Here is a 20,331-nt window from a genome sequence, read left to right as displayed (position 1 = left end):
GAAAGAGGCTAATTATATTTTTCATTTTAACGCTGCTATCCCTTGAAATATATAATATATTCTATTAGATTGCATAGTTTTACTAGCAACACCGCTCCAGTGAGAAACCAAGACTCTCTCGTTTTAGCTCTTTTACAATTCGCTGCTCTCCGCTCTCGCTCTGCACTTGTCTGTGCAGTGGTTTTCACTATTGACGAATTTACGCAAAGCTGAATCAGCTCATGCGACATCTACATTAAAACTCAAAACCACAAAAGTGAGGGTGTTTGTTTATTTCACGCACTGAAAAGCAAGATTCGGTGGTGATTATTCATTTTATTTCAATTTAGATTCATTTCATCCATTGAATGTCGTCAGTATATGGTAAGAAAGTTGGAGTTTTGTATATTTACGATGGTTTCAACACGCGATTTGACCAAAGTCATAGATAATCTTCGAAAATTTTAAGTTTGATAATGCATACCGGTTATTGATACTATGGATAATTGCGATGAAATCGATATCATATCAAATTGGCTGATATCATTGATTATGTAGGGGTCGATACGAGAAGAATTTGCAGTATTTTTAGCGCAAAACACCCTATTCATCGTTTACTTAGTGGAAAAAAATTAAGTTACAATACTTATAACAAGCCATTCCTCGTAATATACATAGCACATTGTAAAATGATGATTTTCTAACCTTTTCAGCGTGGAAAGAATACATGAAACCGGGAAATTTGAAGATAAATTCTGATTTGTCTAGAAAATTTGAACGAATTTCATACCAAAAAAAACAAAACATCCTCATTTTACTCGCTGCGCCATCTGGTTGTAAATCCAACGTAAATTCGTCAATAGTAGAACGGGACGATATATGCGGTTCAAACTTGTATGCAGGCTTCGAAAATGGTGTGCGATGTTTGGTACAGTTCGGATATGCAATCAACAGTCTTCGTTCCTCTCTTGGTTTAGTCACTTAGTGTAACACGAGTGATTACGGTCAGTCATACAAGTATCTGAATGATCCACTCATATTTGGTTATATGTTCGTGAGAGGGGACTTGCATGACCCATTGTGTATCATTCGATATTGATCGAAATCCAAACACTGACTATTAGTGATCTTTCACACATTTATTGGCCTTGTTGAAAGATGTAATGTATCTGCCTATGTTTCTGTTAATTTTGATGATTTTATTAGAATTCTTCAACATAAAAAGGAAGCAGTATTTTTGACTAGAGGCTTTTGTCCAAGCCAAAACCGCATTGATGACGCAGGGTTGCCAAATTATTTCACTTGTTTATCACTTTGGCTAAAGGACCGGTGCCTTGCCGCTCCGTTTGTCCCATTTGCAATCACCATAACAGTTTGGTCGGGTGAATATCTGAACTTCGTCATCCACGTCTTTTATGAAAACAAACGTCTGTGATTGCGAAACAAAAAGGCGACATTTCAACATTCCCCGCTCAGAATCGGTCTCCTATGCCTGAAGCAATGCGAACATGGTTGACCCGTGTGACTGCCGCAGGAAGCACATTTCTAAGGGACAAAATTCGAAGGTAATAGGAGTTGGAAAACTTCTGAAAACGAGTAAAAACGAGTAAGAGTTCTATTGTGCAGTCACAGGAATTGATTGCACGTAATCATATCTGTCGCACAAGGCATTGTGAAGAAATGCTTCAGACAATCCTTCTGCATGGTTTTTTTTTGCGAGGAATGAAGCGGATCGCTTCCATCGGAGTGGGGTTGCAAATGAGCAGAACCTTCGGTTTTGGGTGGGTGCCAATCCAAGGAAATCCAATGTACTATACTTACACTCTCCTAAGGTCACAGTATACAGATTTTTAACCGTTTCAGCATCTAAGTCCGATTCAACGCAAGGAATGTTAAAATGGCGACAAAAGGCTCTCTGTCGCGTCACTGAGCGATTGTTTTGAAAAAGGTTTTTTTTCGACCCTCCTAAGTTATTTTGCTCGATCTTGCTTGTATCGAGAAAAACCGTTGTGTGTAATATCAGCTTTAGAGAGACCACTAACTGCTTGCTAGTGAGAGCGCAACTGAGTATTATACTGACTGATATTGAGTTATAGAGACTTTGAATCGATTCAGTTCATACGTTTCTAGCCCTGAAAAGGGTCAATGGGGACAACTTCAATCCAAACTCATTCACCTCCTGTCTTGGCAAAGACACTTCATTGTCGTTCGACGCTCCTCAGCAAACCATGTCTGCTTTCGACACCACCAAACGAAGAAACAAAGAACGAAGTATTAGAAATCGCGTTTATTTATACTCAATAAGTTATAAGCGAGCGGGGCTAATTTGCAATATCTCCTTTCTTCACACTGTCCGTGGGAACGAACGCTGCATTTGAATTTCGAACGAGCGATATACGTACACCTTTTTCTTAGTTGTATATCAAAATTATATCTCACGACTCCACTTGTTCCTCGATATACAGGGTGACAACAGTAGAAGTGACGTATTCGAGTGCCCCTCATTGTATTTTCTGTCACAGCATGACAAACATGTTATGAAAGAGTGACGTGTTTACTATTTATCCGGAATAAATACAGTCAGTTTTCAGTTGCGCTCTCAAGCAAATTGCAATGGATTCAAATAGAGAACAAATAAGGGTCTTGCACCTGCACGGATTGACCAACATCAGGAGAAAGCTGTCACATCTGAATTTAAGCAGATTATTCGTCTACAGGACCATCAAGCGTTTCAAGGATACGTTTCCAGCGAAATCCAGCCCATTCGGCAAGAAAAACGGCGTGTGAAATGAACATGAGCCACACTTGTTATCAAAAAGGACCTTGAATATTCAGCTTTAGAGAAGCAGAAAATTCACGGATTAACTCGCAAAAATATTGCCAACAGAGTGGCTAGATCTCGGTTGCTGCTGAAGACGCACGCAGGTCACAACGTTATTTTTTCGGACGAAAAGTTTTTTACTCTGGAGGCAACTTTGAACAAGCAAAATTACCATGGAGCATGTCTTTGTGATATATCAACCGATAAAAGAGCAATCGAGCGATATCAAAATGCGTTAGCTGTGATGGTTTGGTGAGGTATATCGACCGAAGGCAAATTACCATTGCTATTCACTGACAGTGTAAATAAACAAGGAGTGCTACTTGCAACACGTTTTCAAAGGCCATTTGCATCCTTGCACTAAAATGCTTTTGGGAAAGACAGTTTTTGCTTCAACAGGATTCAGCACCAGCGCATAAGGCATTGATCGTTCAGAAATGGTGTAAGCAGAATTTGCCGCGCTATAAGAAACTCGTATTTAACATACAAACCAGGCTAATCCGTACCGCGTTGTATGGAAACCGCGCTATAAGAAACCCAGAATGAGTATAAATAAAAATTATTCGTACCGCGTAGTATGGAGACCAGTGCACCCGTGGCCGAGTGATTAGCGTCTCACATTATCATGCCGGGTGTTCGGGTTCGATTCCCGTTCTAGCTGGGGGATTTTTCGTCAAAGAAATTTTCTTCGACTTGCACTGTGGTCACGCGTATTCAAGAGTTTGCCCCTCGGAATACATTCAAGGTGTGTTATTTGGCTTAAGAAATCTCAACTTAGTATTAGCAAATGACGCTAGTTAGTAAATACGTTGAGACGGCAAAAGTTCCACAGGGAACGTTAACGCCACTCAAGAAGAAGAAGAAGAAGTATGGAGACCAATAAGAGATCATAAAAGGAAATGAAAAAAAATAAAACAAAAAGTAGAAGGGTCTGAGTCTAAGGGCACGGACGGAAGTTTGATGTAGGACTGTGATTGTAAAGAACAGTTGTTTTTCCAAATGTAATTCTTTTCATTGTTCATAAATCTGTTAGTTTAATTCTGTTGAAACTCTAAATGACCCTGAAAAGGGCCGTTTGTTATATGTTCTCATAACCGTCGAACGGTTTGTACTCATAATCAGGTGGAATAATGTTTGTTTGCAGACTATCACAATCAAGTCGTATTAGTTCTACTGCTCAATCTATCATAGAAGGAATTGAGTCATTGAGAATTATGAATATGAGTCATTAAGATTAACATTTCATTTTGTTTCATTTTTGTGATGCGGTCTAATGCCGATCTCAATAGGTCCTCGCATGATAATCGCTGCCATCCTCCTAGTATTGACATTATTTTTCGCTGGACAATTGCCTATGTTGCCGCAGCCCAGAAGACACTCACTTAAGATGTTCGTCACCCCGTCATATACAGAATTCATTCGCTATCTGGACTATCTTCTTCCATCTTCTATCTATAACAGAGCGTACATTAACTGGGATGCAAAGCAGTTATGTATCAATAATAGATGTTATCTTCAATTCGAAGTATTGCTTTTGCTGTCCAGTTAGCGAGTAAAATTTGATAAGTGTATTGATTTTTCGGCCCAATTAACGAACCTCTTTTATTTTTTAAATTGTATACTTGTTTTATTATTTCCACTGTTGTTGTCCCAGGGGAAAAAAATTGCTGGATAAATTTGCTGTCTAATGATACATATTATAACATTTATCGTAAGTACGATTCTGCGTAATATGCATTTGAAAACTCTTAATATACGTTACATTTTTCGTAGAGTGACCCCCCTACATAGGAATCAAAGACGTAGTCTTACGTCAAAACTAAATTAAAAAATTTCGGGTGTTCTTCTCTGATAAAAATGGATCCCTACCTAGATGAGGACTACGGACGTTGATGATGCTGAAGTTTAAGAAGTGGCTTCGCATACTCAATCTGTACATTCTTTCTGTAACCATTTTCAAAGTATACTGTTTTTTTGTGAAAAAAACACAACATGCTTGTGCATATTTGTGAATTCTACAACAGTTCTCGTGCAAACGTTTCATCTTTCCTACACGCAAAACGTTTATCTTCGAATAAAGTACTAGTAGCAGCTGAATTCTTTATTATTGAGAGAGTGCAGAATTCTTTCAAACTCTTGTGATAATCCTTTCTATTTAACATTTCAGATAAATCCCCTTCCGCTTTCTGCCGTACTGTTTTCTACCGCTCCTCTAACCCAGCTTAGTAACCAAACGGGCGCACCTTTTCCCATAGATCTGCCTTGAGCTCACCGAGTAGTTTGATAGGCTTAGCAATGACATCTAATTTTGCAGCACATCTTGACTTGCGAATCATATCCTCTAAGCCAGCGCTTGCCTGAAACCGATGTCGTAAACGGCTAAGGGATTATCTTGAATGTTTCTATAAACATATCCAGTTAAAATCATGCATTGGTTGGACGAAAAGAACTGATGGGACGTTGTTGAACGGAAACCGCGCTATAAATAACTCAACAATGATCAATAAACTGTCTCCGCTGTCCGGTCGAACTGGATAATGGAAAACTTTTACGCCTAAATGGCTACTGTGTAAATGTGTACCATATGCAATGGTATAGAAGGAATACTGGCAAATGACCACTGTGTAATGTGCTAATTATAGATATGATAAACATGTGACATGCACACGATTAAAATTCGGCTCTGTTACAGTTAAAATGCTAATGAGCCTAAAATAAATAAATGGGATAAACAAAATAAATTGAGAAATAGTTCATCGTTTATCAATTATAAATTTCATTGAAATTATAACCCTAAATTAGTAGTTTATCTAGTTTTCATTGTCACACTTGTCATTCATCGCCTCGGCAATGCGGGTAATTCAACTTCGAGTAGAATCATCTGTTCTATTTCTCCACATTTCTATCGGCATAACTATATGCATCAATTATTCAACAATAACATGACAGGTCTTCATAATAATCGAAATAACGATACTAGCATTGGAAGAATGCTTGAAGAATGCCAAATGAAGAATAACAGAATGCCAAATATGTGAAACAATGAGATATGAATTGTGATAATGTAAATTTATCTGTAGAACTGTTGTGTTATAAAATTCGCTATCATTTTATCAATTTGTCTCAGTGGACTCAGTGATGGCATACAACAAACAGTAATTTTATATGCCGATAGTGAATAGAGGAAGAATCACTGTTACCATTACAAATATTCAAAGTTTCAATCTTATTCTCGGTAAACATGCTTCCAGGAGGAAATTCGAATCACTGTCCCTTATAAACGGAATTATTTTGTCGATCGCAGCAGTTTTCATATCTAAAATATTTGTTACCCGCATTTTTGTGTGACACACTAGTTCTTTAAACAGAGTGAAGAATGCGTTCTTATTTTTGTCTCTTCTAAATCTCTCATGTTGCATAGGATAGTATAGTTCAGAATTCGGAGCATTCCAAACAACCCAGTATAGAACAGCCAAATTAATCTGTGTATATTTAGGAAGGAATCCATCTATCGATTGATTATTCATGTTCTAATCTTCTTAGTGGGTTTTCACTATAGGAGAGATAGTTACCGTGAATGATTCTCAAGAAAATGCAACTACGAATGCTCTTTTCTGCATTCGTGGTTGCGTCACCCACTTTCAAAAACACTTTAAAGGGTTTCGGATTGATCTGCGAGAAATCATGTGGTTTAACAATGGTTAATTCGTGAATGAGTACCCCATGTCTTGTATGATATTTTACGAAATAAGAAATACGAATGACATATTTCCCCGAGGCCGAAGATAGCCGTCGTACCGCCAACTAGCAAAGCCCCGGGAATTGGGTTGAATCCAATCGCGAAATAGTTGCGCCTGGGAATAATTTCACAACAATTGCAAATCTTCTCGTCCCGCGTCAACTCAAAATTGCGCTGATAAAAACAAACATTCCACCGAGAATTGCAAATTCCTTCAACTCTCAGCCGCTTTGGTGATTGACTAAAAGCAGGACAGGGCAGCTTATTTAACTAGAGGTGGTAAAAATACATTCTGTCGTCATTCGAACCACCCCCTTACTCCCCTTCCCCCCTGTTGTTCTGACCCTCACCCTCACCGCGGTGTACACTTCAAATATTTGATAAATAGCAAATAATTCACTGTGTTCGCCCCTTCACTCAAAATGTGCGGCAAGCGAATACGGAAATCTGGGTGTTTCCTCATCTGGTTTCGCAATAATGAAACGCGATAGTCAAAAGCAACAAAAAAAAAATTAAAGGAAAAAAGAAATAGAACAAGGGAGCACTCGAACACGCTTCGAGTTTATTTATTTTGATTACTTTCCCGCCGTAGTTCCTGGTGACTTGTGTCTTTTGCGCAAAAAGAAGCCTCGCAATAACGATTTAAATTTAATGGTAACAATGATGATGAGTACTTCGCCCAAAGCGGCCCGAGACAAGAGTTTTCCTCCGGCGGTTGTCGCGCTGCTGCTGTTGTTTATTTTTCTGATTCTATTTCACGGTATTTGCGGCAAACACTTGTCAACAAGCCCCACAGCACAACAGCACCAACAACAACAACAAAAGGACTAACATTATTTTGGCTGTTTTATGTCTCCCCGAATGTTAATAATTCAATATCTCTATCTTTTAATTGGATCACCCGAGAGCCCGAGAGAGGGGTCATTTTTCTTTCAAATAAATTTATATTTTTTTTGTCGTAGAGAAAATGGTGAAAGACATTTTTCATAGCAGCGCGCACAATCTTGCTCCTACCCTATTGAGAGACATACTTTATGCATAGTTTTCGCTCACATTTTCCTCTGTTTTTTCTATGTATTCCATTCCAGGGCGCAGTCATGATGGTGTACGGACTTGACAATGGCACGGCCAACACCGATAAGCTGTTCAATCTGTTCTGTCTGTATGGAAACGTTGTCAGGGTAAGTAAGCTAAAGTCGAGCCGAGTAGTGGGGGAAAAACTGCACTTTTCAGCACGGATAGTATGCCGTCATCGAGTAGCGGAGATGAGCCATAAGCTAGCCGCAGTTTTATTAGCCTTTAGTTGTCAAGTCAGCATTCGTCTGATTTGTTGTTTTTTTTCGAGGCGTGACACCACAACACGCATTCATTAATCATTATCCGGAAAGATTTATGGGTTTGCCTGTGAAAACTGGGAAATTATACAGTATACCCAGACAACTAGTAATTGGATGGTTGTGAGTTGTAAGTGAGTTTTTTTTATCAATTTTGCATATCTGCATACGCTATGAAGACGCATACTCTATCAATTTCACGTCAAATCAGGTGGTCGTTGACTCGATCGTATCCGTTTTTTTTTGAAACTGGGTGCTTATAATAGCAACTACCTTAAAACACAATTTTCATTTAGCCATTCCATGCCAAACCGATAAAGTGTTTCTCTAATTTTCGTCAAAATTGGTAGTTTTGTTCCTTTTTCCATGTTTTCCAAATATGCCATTTTTCAAAAATATAACTTTTGAACTATACCCAGGTTTTTTTTACGCTGGGGATACGTACCTCGTAAAAAAACACGTAAAAAAACGCGGTACCCGCGTAAAAATAAATGCGTTAATAGGAAAATCCGCGTAAAAAACCCGCGCTAATTGGAAAATCCGCGTAAAAAAACCGCGTTGATTGGAAAATCTGCATAAAAAAACCTCGTAAAAAAAACCGCGTAAAAAAACCGCGTAAAAAAACCTTGGTGTACTAGACAAATTCAAATGATTCACATATCAAATTAAAGTCACTTTTTTTTAAATACTACACTTGCAAAAAAAAATGAATTTCATTTTCGTAATTTTTGATTGTATTTGTATTTTTATATTTTTTTATTGAAAGCTGATAATGTTTACATAAAAAAAAATAATTTTCTTTCTCTTTTTTTCAAAAAAATACTTTTTTGTGAATTCATAACTTTTGAACTACTGGACCGATTGAGATGATCATGTCGTTAAAGTCAATGAGCTAGTCTTCTTTGAAAAAATATATAAAATATACACAATCTTTGCGAAAAAAATGGATTTTGTTTTTGTGATTATTGATAGTATTTGCTTTTTTTTAGCTTACATGGTCTTGGAACCAAGAGCGTTATATTTTTAGTATTTTTTCTTTTTTTATGTTACCATTTTGAGGCGTAAGAGTATCGCTATCTATCGATAAACATTTGTTTTATCTATATAACACAGTAGCCGTTTAGGCATAAGAGAATTCCTATTCTATCGATGCACAACACATGTCGCCTTTTTTCGGAGTAAGAATATTGCTATTGTTCGAATGTTCACAGTTGGGCTATTCACAGCGGGACTGTTGATATGAGGCTTCCTTTGTTGCGTTATTAATAGTGCCAATTACCGATACAGCAGACCGAAAATTTAAGCGGTAAGGGACTGGGATTACCGACACATGATGATTGTTGCGTGGACATAGTAGCTAGAATAACACACTAAGATGGTCAGTTGAGTGGCCCTGAGTTATGAGCTCATGATCGTTCGCTTAGTAGCGGACACGCAACCAATTAGGCTACGAAGACATTTTTTTTGTGTAGTATTCTTTCTTGAAACTAAGGTTTTTTCACGTAATCCGTAATCCGAAAATCAGATACACCCATACCTCGCTTTACGGCCTAGATAAATTCCACGAAATTTGGCCGCAGAGCGAAAAGCCGTATAAGGAATCAATTATTCTAATACAAATTCATACAAACTCAATCAGATCGGTTCCAAATTTGTTGAAAATGTAACATGATTTATCATTCAAAAAGCATTTTATCTTTTTATTTCATTTGAGACAAAAATTAAGTTAATTAAAATTAATTTTATTTGAATCAAAAATACATACAATACATACAACATACATACATACATAAATCCAACAATAATCTATAAACAAAAATGAAACAGCTCCATGTCACATGGAATATATGTATGTATACATACCTAATTTTTTTGTTGCTTGAGCTATTCTCTCGCAAATATTTTTTCACTTCTGTACAAAAGTGATCGAAACATTTAGGCCGTAAATCGAAAACGTGCCTGAATTGAAGAGAGCCGTTATAGCGAAGTGCCGTATAAAGAGCGGCCGTATAGCGAGGTATGGGTGTATGTGTTTTTTATGAGTTATGATTTTTCGTGAAAAAGTTGTTGTTACAAAAACTTTTTTCCTGTAAAAGTGCCCATCTTTCGATGAATGTGGACGACTTGTTGGAAAATTCAAGGGCTAATTATATCGTTTTTTTGTTTCAATGTTTTTTTTCAAAAATTTGTTTTATTTTTTTAATGAAAACATGAATAATTTCCTACACTTCATTCGTTGACTAAAATTTTGTAGGTATGATAGATTTTTTGTGAAACTTTTTTTTGAAATTTTGAGTTTTTTTTCGGAAAATCTCAATTTAAAAACTATAAAATCTACAAAATGTTGGTTTTTTTTTATCAATTCGTTTATTTTTACAGGCTCAGTTAATTAAGTTTAAAGGAGCCGAATTCTTAAATATAATTTTGAAACTATATATATAAACAATTTTCTTACATCTATGGTTAGTAAGGTGGAAAACCGATTACTCGCGGTGTACTCGAGTTTAGGAGGGTGACATATTTTTAGGAGAAGGATGGGATATAAGGAAATTGTAACAATGTTGATGAACACTCATTTCATAAATCTATTCGTATATCTATAGTGTATTTACATTTCAACTTATTCTACTATTTATAGCAAGGGGGCGAATTACCCGCACAAAATGTTGGTTAAAGAATGAAATATAGGAAATTATTTTGGTTTCCATGAAAAATCATGACTCATAAAAAAACACATATCTTATTTTCGGATTACGGATTACGTGAAAAAACCTTAGCTCTCAAGGAAATATACTAAAAATATAGCGCTCTTGGTTCCAAGACCATGTAAACAACAAAAAACAACTACAATCAATAATTACGAAAACAAAACCCTTTTTTTTTGCTGGTTCAATATTTTTTAATGAAAGGCTTTTTATCGTATGTCGCAATTTATTTCATGTCAATGTCGCATGTCGCAATTTATTTCATGTCAATGCATTGAAAATTTACCTCGAACGCTTTTCCGGTGGCCTTTTTCGCAATTGACATAGACTCGGTTACAGTCGATTATATCAATATATCTTTGGCAACGCGAGAAAACAACAACAATGACAACACTTTCAAGTATCAAATATCATGCTACATGTTATTTAGTATTGCCTCAGTGAAATTGCACCTCCAGGCGTCGTTCGTACAACGTAAACCAAGTGCCAAACAAGCGTTCGCCATAGCATGCATACAGAGCCATACATTGGTGGCTTGAAACTACTAGGAATATAAACACTTCTCATCATTTTGCGCTATTCTCAAAAGAAACACTTCTGTTTATATTACTGGCCTCGAAAAAAGTTGCATTACTTTCTCATACTAGAGATAAGCGCAGCTGTCACTTAGTGGAGGAAGTTTTGCTACTGGCAAGCGAAACCTAATCGCATACAAAATTCCAGAACGACGTTCGCTTTCTTGGTGATTAAACAAGCGAAATAAACTCTTTTTTTTAATATCAACAACCTCGAAAACAGTAGCATTGCTTCATTATGGTCAATACTAGTGCAAATGCAATCCTAAAGGGTGTGTCACATCAAATTGCATCACGGAAAAAACGCTGTAGAAATTCGCCCAGTAGACCGATCCTTTTGAAAATTTTAGACAGTAAAATAAAAACTATTAAACAACTTTTGGCATTTTCTTTTTATTCATACTTCGAGCCCAAGCCCGTATGCTCGCACCTTCCTCTTTACCCCGTCCATAAGGTTCTGTACAACGTCAGGTTGTAGTTTTTTTTTGAACAGAAATCCATTTTCTCTTGAAGTCCACCTCCGATTTGACAACTTTTGGGTTCTTCCGGAGGGCCTGCTTCATAATCGCCCAATATTTCTCTATTGGGCGAAGCTCCGGCGCGTTGGGCGGGTTCATTTCCTTTGGCACGAAGGTGACCCCGATGGCTTCGTACCACTCCAACACGTCCTTTGAATAGTGGCACGAAGCGAGATCCGGCCAGAAGATGGTCGGGCCCTCGTGCTGCTTCAATAGTGGTAGTAAGCGCTTCTATAGGCACTCCTTAAGGTAAACCCGTTTACCGTGCCGGTCATCACGAAGGGGCGCTCCGCTTTCCGCAAGAGCAGATCGCTTGCCACACCATGTACTTTTTGGCAAACTTGGATAGTTTCTGCTTGCGAATCTCCTCCGGAACGCTGAATTTGTCCTCTGCGGAGAAGAACAACAGGCCCGGCAGCTGACGAAACTCCGCTTTGACGTAGGTTTCGTCGTCCATTACCAGGCAATGCGGCTTCGTCAGCATTTCGGTGTACAGCTTCCGGGCTCGCGTCTTCCCCACCATGTTTTGCCTTTCGTCGCGGTTAGGAGCCTTCTGAACCTTGTATGTACGCAGGCCCTCCCGCTGCTTGGTCCGCTGAACGAATGAACTTGACAAATTCAGCTTATTGGCGACATTCCGGACCGAACTTCTCGGATCACGTCTAAACTGCTTAACTACGCGCTTGTGATCTTTTTCACTGACGGAGCATCCATCCATTTGCCGTTCTTCACCTTTCGGTCGATGGTTAGGTTCTCGAAGTATCGTTTTAGTACTCTGCTGACCGTGGATTGGACGATTCCCAGCATCTTACCGATGTCCCGATGTGACAACTCCGGATTCTCGAAATGAGTGCACAGGATTAATTCACGACGCTCTTTTTCGTTCGACTACAATATTCCAAATTTACGAAAAATTTACAGTGAAGCATGGCCAACGTGATCTATACACTCTTATCTGATTATAAGCGAAAGCTGAAGATATAATTCCTAAAAATTAAATTTCTACAGCGTTTTTTCCGTGATGCAATTTGATAACACACCCTTTAGTTATAGGCAGTTTTGCGACTGGCACGCGAACCCAAATAACTTATAACATTCCAGTACTACATTCAAGATGCTTGGTACAATCTTAACGCCTGCTTCGCCATAACGTCATCTTAATACATTCATGCAATGTCAAAAAACACCATCGAAGCCCTTATGATGACTGAAAACAAACAATGTTCACTGCTTGGAAAAAGACTGAATTATGCCACACAGCTTGTACTCTGCTGTAACACCCATCGATGCGAATTCGCTGATGAGTTTGTCAAGAGCAACCGCCTTCACCACCAGCGGGGGGAGCTTGTTGCTGCCTGTGTAACGGCGTTTACATTTTCGACCGACGCGCCGAAGTCGCCTACTTCGCTGTTGTTCGATGCGAAGGCTCGGTTCAGTGCGAGCGCTTTTCACTGCACCAACATCGCGTGCATCATCTGATGACGCTTGCCTCGAAATGTTATTGCCCCTGGCAATGCGTTCGTTTTTTGCAGGGCTCGAGCCAGCCTTCCTCTTCTTCTTGCTTATCACACACTGTGCAAAGCGTCCAATTTATGACGCGGAAAAAACACACGATACGAATAACGCGAAAAACGAACTGGAAAAACCACACGACGATATTCAAGTTGAATTACCACTGGTGGGGTCCAATCTTAGATCGAAGCGCAGCAAAAGCAATGTGAACTGGATTGCTCAACAGTCCGATGCCGAATGAAAGTTTGCCTCAGCGAGATCCACTGTTTATACTCTAGGCAAGTATTCCCCTTCATTCTTCTTCTTTTCCTTTGTTCACGGTGACTTTATATCCTACGATTTCCCCTCCGTTGCTCGTCGATAAGTTGCTCGTTATTGACAGCTCTGTTCGGGAAAGCACACAAATGGACTGAACAAATGCATGGGAAAATAGAAACGCTTAAAGTTTTCACGAGATTTAACCATTTACAAATAAAGGGATTCTAATGTATAGCATATTAAACAAATCCTAGGGAATTTCCGATTCGTTTAGTATGTAAATCGCCAAAATCCGTTCGCGGCAAAAATAGTTATTAACGTTAACTTTATTTCATAAAAACGTGACCTGTCTGATTTGGCACCCTTAATGAAAATTCATCGTAATTTAAGTCGGTCATATGATAATGAAAATCGGGGTTTTGGGTAGCTTCCAACATACGTACCAAGATTCAACTACATCGGAGAGGATCGCGACAAAAATTGCTGTTTTGATTTGATTTGACGTGGAATTGCTCTATGTATGATTGATGTGTGCAAATTATCGCAGATTTTTAACGATTTTATAACGATGCATGACTCATAAACCCAGCACACATCGATATCGTAAAACATCAAATCGTATATGATATCGTACTAATTTACAATCGTATGAAATGTCTGTTGAAAAATACACAGTATACAACTAAAATTGAAGAAAATCCAACAATATGATTTTATAACGGGGTATATCACGGTCATAAATTGGGACATACATGAAAACTGGTTCTTTGGTTCACAAACTCAAACAAAGTTTCATTTTACCTTCATTACGAAGATTTAATTCAATTTATTCCACAAGTGATTTACACAATCCTTTGTCTGGAGTAATCTTTGCGACGGACCACTTCGCCGTCCAAAGTACGTCGTTCGCGTAACGACCGCGGATTCTGGGTGATGATACTCTCTATCTAGCAGTCCCCTCACGTGTTAGTCCCAGATGGAAGTTTAGATCGCCGCCTTCCCCACGCAAAGACCCATCGGACGGCGGACATAAAACCGCAATGAAATCTCTTGATGAACGAGAAATCGTCTGTCCACACCCTCTCCCTTGGATTTTGATGGTGAGGTTCATTTTAGTTCTCCAATAAATGGGATAGACTGTGGAGGTAAATTATTGACAGTTTCTTAAAATCTCCCAAGTTGCCACTCAACCTCTCATGATCTCTCTCCGATACGCATTTGTCCCCCAGGGAGACACCCAAAGGACGACCGGCGAAGAAAATTGTAACCAAAATGTTATCCATTGCAATAAAATGGTTGGTTTTCTGATGCGAACTCATTTGCCGTCATCATCCGTGCCATCCCGTGGTGAGTGGATGGAGGGCGAATGATGGTGAAAGTGCTCCAGGCCGACAGTAGTGGTAGTAAATCCTTTCCCATTCTGTTCGGTTCGATACTGGTGTGTGATTGTTATCGATGGGAAACCGACGTTGCGCCCTCCAGTTGCCGGAGGGATTTGATTAGAATGTGATAAAAGCAAAGCAAGCAAAGTCTGCTCGTTCGGGTGTCAGAATCATTGCCGGACATAGATCAAGCAATGCCCATTACGCTCAACCGCTTCATCGGGGCATACGATTGAGACAAACGGCTTCCCGCAGCCGCCGCTGGGTGGCAATGTAATCAGTAGCAAACGTTTTGGGTTAATAAAAAAGATGCTGATTGGTGTTTTTCTCTGTCTCAGCAGATTTTAGGCTCACTCGATTCATAGTTTTAGCATTGACGAAGGCAGCGATTGAGAAGACTGTTCATTTTTTCTGTATTTATAAAGAATTTTTGATTATAGAGTGATTACAAATCTGTCGCAAGATGAAAAAAACTTAAACGCCAGAAAACAATTATGTACTATACATGTCTGTACTAAGTACACGAATGGAAGCTTGACGTAGGACTGCGATTGTTCGAGAAAAATGCTATTGAATTTAGTTCTTTCAATTGTACAGAAATTCGTAAATTGAACTAAGTTTAATATCCCAGGAAAAAGCGGTTTATAACATGGATTGATATTCTTGCAACGGGTTGTAAGAGTTGAAGAGGTAGAAAGATTCCATGTGGACTAAGTTCGGTGTTCAAATGAACTGTCACATCATTCAGTTTACAGTCTCGACTATGTGGCCCAAGTACCGCTCGTTCAGTTTTATTCTCTTGTCAAATTTTTTTATTTACCTAGCTATTTTACATAGCTAAATTTCTAGGCGTGGTCAGACGCACTCTGGAGAAGGCCATGTGCGGAACATCTGTTCCGTATACCAAAATTAATAACACGGAAAACCGGCACCCAGCGGGGCTCTTGCACATGTGTTTACTATTCGTGGCCTTTCCGAAGCTAACGGCAAAGCGGAAAGAAAACAAATGTACAACCACGCTCGGTGCGCATCGGGTTACGCAACCATAAATAATAAACAGACCCTTGGCCCAGTAAAGAGGCTTGTAGTCGAATAATACTTATGCTTGCATTTCCCTGCACCCTCGTGGGAGATTTATTGCCTCAGGGGCATTGAACAATTTTGAATTTTGTTTACTATCGCGCGGGTGGTCTAGTAGTCATATTACAACCATTAGTAGAAAAGAACTGCCAAGGAAGACACACCGTATGCGTGATAATGTTTGTACTATTGAACAATGTTAAAATTAAATAAAATCTCTAAAAATCTTTAAATTTATTCAAAAACTTTAAGAGGTTGTATCTAGGATACGACCGCATTTTGACGTAGAAATACGGAATTATATTACTCATTTCACTTGATATAATTTTAGAATGCATCGAAATTCTTGAAATAACTTTCGAGATATTTAGTTATTTAGTTATTTTTACTACTGCAGTAATTAAAATTTTCATTTTGAATTCGAACAATTGAATAATTCCTTCGGGCCTTGTAAACTGATAGAGAATAATATGGATACCGTAACCAGACGTCGACACTGTAGATCTAAATAACAGTTCGACAAAAATCCGAATTTCGTGCCCTATTTTGTTGGAATACAACATTTGGCTTCGGACCGTACTGCCCTTTGATCCACGGAAGAACATACTTACTTAAAATCCCGATATAGACCTTCGTGTTTACTTTGTCGCCTTCTGAAATTAACCTCGGAATACCCTCGACTTCGTCCCGCAATCTTCCTTTAGGATCTTCCGTGCTCTAAAGTCGCTGATCCCGTGTTCCCTCACTATTTTTCTCATTGAACCGGATTCGAACAAATCTTCCTTCTAATGCCAGCGATAGCCCTCGAAACCTCGCATGATCTGTGCTTCGCACCAGCTTCGCGGATAGTTGTCCTTCCTTTTCTCAGTCTAAGATCCTTTTCACGGTCCACGGAGACATTCCCACGGCGATTTAAATATATTTTGGCAACATTTACGCGAGGGACAAATCACGAATACGCTGCCACTTCGTCGTGGTGCAACTGTCAAACTAAGGTAATCGGCATCTTTTACACACAGCCTATTATAATATGAATTTTAGCTTACATAAATGGAAATAAAATCAAAGCATTGTATGTACAGGTGAAACGGTGTTGCAAACATTACCACTCATGCGGTAGTTGGTTGTAATTGGTATGGAAACGAAAGGTCAAGCGTTGTTACGATGGAATATTACAGTCACGATCTCGGGTTGTTTTTCAGTCAATGTTCGTTTGAAACGAGTGAAATTTCATTGAGCCCTATTATGCAGTTCGACTCGAGCGATTCAATTCTGCGTGATTCTGCGGTAGTGAATTAGCTATAATCGAATTGCTGTTCTCGCTCGAATGTACACGTATTTTGAAATGTTTTCAATGTTTCATGAAACGAAATATGCGGGATGCAATAAGTAACACAAATTGCTCGGAACATTGTGACACATGCATCGATAGCTTTCCCTCGGTGAATTCTACCGTTTTGATCGGTATCCATAATAACTTAATATAGCTTACGAGTAAGAATCGGCTCGATCGGAATTGTGTCGGTGACATAATCGGAGAGACGTAGGACTGCAACATGGAATGTTCATTTAAATAATTTATGAAATAGTCATGTAGATTTTTAGTATTTTTCAGTAAAATTACATCCCTAACATGTCCAAAAATATCATTTCCGAATAAATAATCCACAAATTATACTACACTTTTCGCAGAAGAGCAATCGGGAATTCGAACCGGTTGTGTGGTGGCAACAACAACAGCAACCTTTAGTTTTCAACTGAAGAACACAGCTCTCGCCCAAATAAAATACCTTCTACACATTCAGCTGAAATGCGTTGCGTTTTTAACTTTTAACTCCGAAACAATGCTCAAATTCAAGAATATAGAATTTTCGGTTGAAAAAAAATTATAGGCAAACCCAAAAACATCCATAAACTCACGCATGTTTCCACATGGTAGTTTTGTGATTCCGGATTCTAAGTGAATCAAACTTTGATCAACAGTATGAAGGGAAACATCATGAGAAAGGCTGGCTTCGCCTTCTAATTGGATTTATTCATTAACTCTACTAAAACAGCAACACAATAATGTATATAGGCTACGTTTGTGAGTTCTTTATTATGCTTCGATATAACGTACAATTCGATTTCTCTTCATAATTATTGATTGTATCTGTTTTTTATAGTTTACATGGTCTCGGGATCAATGGCTCTATATATATATTTTTATTTTTTTATTTTTTCTTCAAAACTGATGATTTTTTGCATGTTTACATGTGTTTTTTTTTCATTTTGGAGTTACGATTTTTCAAAGATAACCGATGATGTGAATAATCATTTCTCCCCTTTTTTACGAAACGAAAATGTTTTTTTTAATTCATTGCTTTTGAACTACTAAACCGACATATTTTATTCCACCCGAAAAATTGAAATTTGCCCCTATATTGAAAGGTTGGACTAAGTACTATTTCAAACAATTATAAACTTCGAAACGCTTGAACGATTTTAGCTATATTTACTGCATTTTGACTTATAAAATGTTTAACTGCATGCAAATTCTTAAAAAAATTATAATTAATTTTGAGATTCCGACCGTTTGCTCATATATATTTTTGAAAGCTGGTCCTTGCTAACATGCTATATTGAAAATTCATTCAAGTTTCGTTTTTTTTAAACATAAAAAATCCCCTAAGAATAATGGATTTTTTTGGATCTTGTGATTTTTTTTTCTAGAAATTTCCCCTAAATATCCTTCATTCGCTGTTAATAGATCGAAAAGCGACTCACCCGTTTGAATTGAATTTTTCAAAAATGGGTAAAAATAGGAATCAAATTACGAGGATTGTGCAATTTTGGAGCGATTTTTTTTCCTTTTTCTTGGAATTTCTTAAATGCAGTTTTTGTGAAGAATAATTAATGGACGAAGTTTCGAAGAGGGTCGTTTCATTAACACCGTTTTGTGACAACTCAAACCGATAAAGCGTTAGACTAATTTTTGAAAACGAAGGAGCCAAATACAATACGGTTCGGAACCGATTATATACAGACCTCATTATATGTAAACTCGATTTTTCATATTTTAAATATGACTTATGAAAAAAAATAGTTCAACGTTCAGTCAAAAGTAATTTGGCTATTCTTGGTACAGTGGACTGAAGATCGTAGTTTCTGTAGATTATAAAATTTTCTCATATCTTAAAATGGAAGCAACAAAAATTGTTCTAAATATCATAAGGTAAATAATCTTGGTTTGTCCGATTTGGGGTGTTTTTACGCAACAAGTAAATGCAAATCGATTTTTCTTCATGAAAATCACATATAATCGATACGAGTTTGGGTTTGTTGAGAAGCCCTAAGTCTCAAGTTGCTAATACTACCATAAGGTGTTGAAATTATTCAAATTTTTATGTTTTTTAACGATTTCTCTTAAAGAGGAATTATGATCATGGGGTGACCATGTCTGATCATGGTTTGCCCAGAAAATGATCATAGTTTGTCCGGTTTGATTTTAAACACCATTTTTGAATGAAAACATTCGAATTCACAAGTAGATGTTGCATTTTTAATTGCTTGAGTTTACTGTCATAAAATTGATCCGTTCACTATTTAAGATTTCGTCATAATATTGCCTTTTCTTGGGTATTTTAAAAGTGTTCACCTCAACACTCTCAACACAGAAAAACTTCATTTCTGCTATGTGAGAAGGACACAATAAACAAACTGCCATTGCCATAGAAATCATGTGGACAAAATAACATTATTGAATTGGACAACTTATGATCAGAATGCGTTAATTTAATGGTTTAGCTACGTAAATCTGATACAAATGGTGTGCAAGCATGATGCTTACAATATTTGTAAGTGATATAATCCAGAAAAGGTCTGAATACGTGCCAAATAATCAACTCAATTTTTTAAATTAAAATTTTGAGTTTCAATTTATAAAATTCACGTACGTGGCATGCTACATATTCGATAATATCATAAAACATGTCTCTTGTGCAAATTAATGAAAAAAATTAGGTAATCTTAAGATTTATTGCGCCAGTAAACCCGTTATGAAAAGTATAACATCGAATGATCGCAATTTCTATACATTGATGAATCATGTCTGTCTTGGAGGGAAACTTTTCGGATTGCTTTATCTCAATAAGAGGCACCAGGCCACTACCTCAATTTATTCTTTTTCAATTGTATTTTTTTAAATCCCGTGTTTGTAGAGCCTCAATCGGCTCTGACGGCTGAATTATGAGACATACATTTCGAAAACTTGCAAACTAAAACATCACTTATAATTCGTGAAATAGGATTTGTTGCATTTTGAGAAAAGAGATACTTATTCTTGCAAAAGTGTATGAAATTTGTAATTCGACCGATGAATTGATGTCCATGAAAATTTCACGCAAACGCTGGCAATGACAACGCTAGATGTGGTCCGAACGAAAGGTC

The 20,331-nt window shown here is 37.8% G+C and overlaps 1 protein-coding gene across 3 annotated transcripts in view; it reads left to right on the top strand.

The window, feature by feature from the left end:
* LOC129769915 (heterogeneous nuclear ribonucleoprotein L) overlaps positions 1-20,331 on the top strand; it is a 638,502-nt gene that overhangs the window by 572,623 nt on the left and 45,548 nt on the right. For all 3 annotated transcript variants that reach the window (XM_055772452.1, XM_055772453.1, XM_055772451.1), the window contains one exon: positions 7,628-7,720. In XM_055772452.1, coding sequence (XP_055628427.1) covers positions 7,628-7,720 — 93 coding nt within the window. The remainder of the gene's footprint in view (positions 1-7,627; positions 7,721-20,331) is intronic.

Source organism: Toxorhynchites rutilus, chromosome 2, assembly GCF_029784135.1.
Source record: "Toxorhynchites rutilus septentrionalis strain SRP chromosome 2, ASM2978413v1, whole genome shotgun sequence".
Classification (NCBI taxonomy): Eukaryota; Metazoa; Arthropoda; class Insecta; order Diptera; family Culicidae; genus Toxorhynchites; species Toxorhynchites rutilus.
Note: the sequence above shows the minus strand (reverse complement) of the source record. Positions and strands in the feature narration are given on the sequence as shown.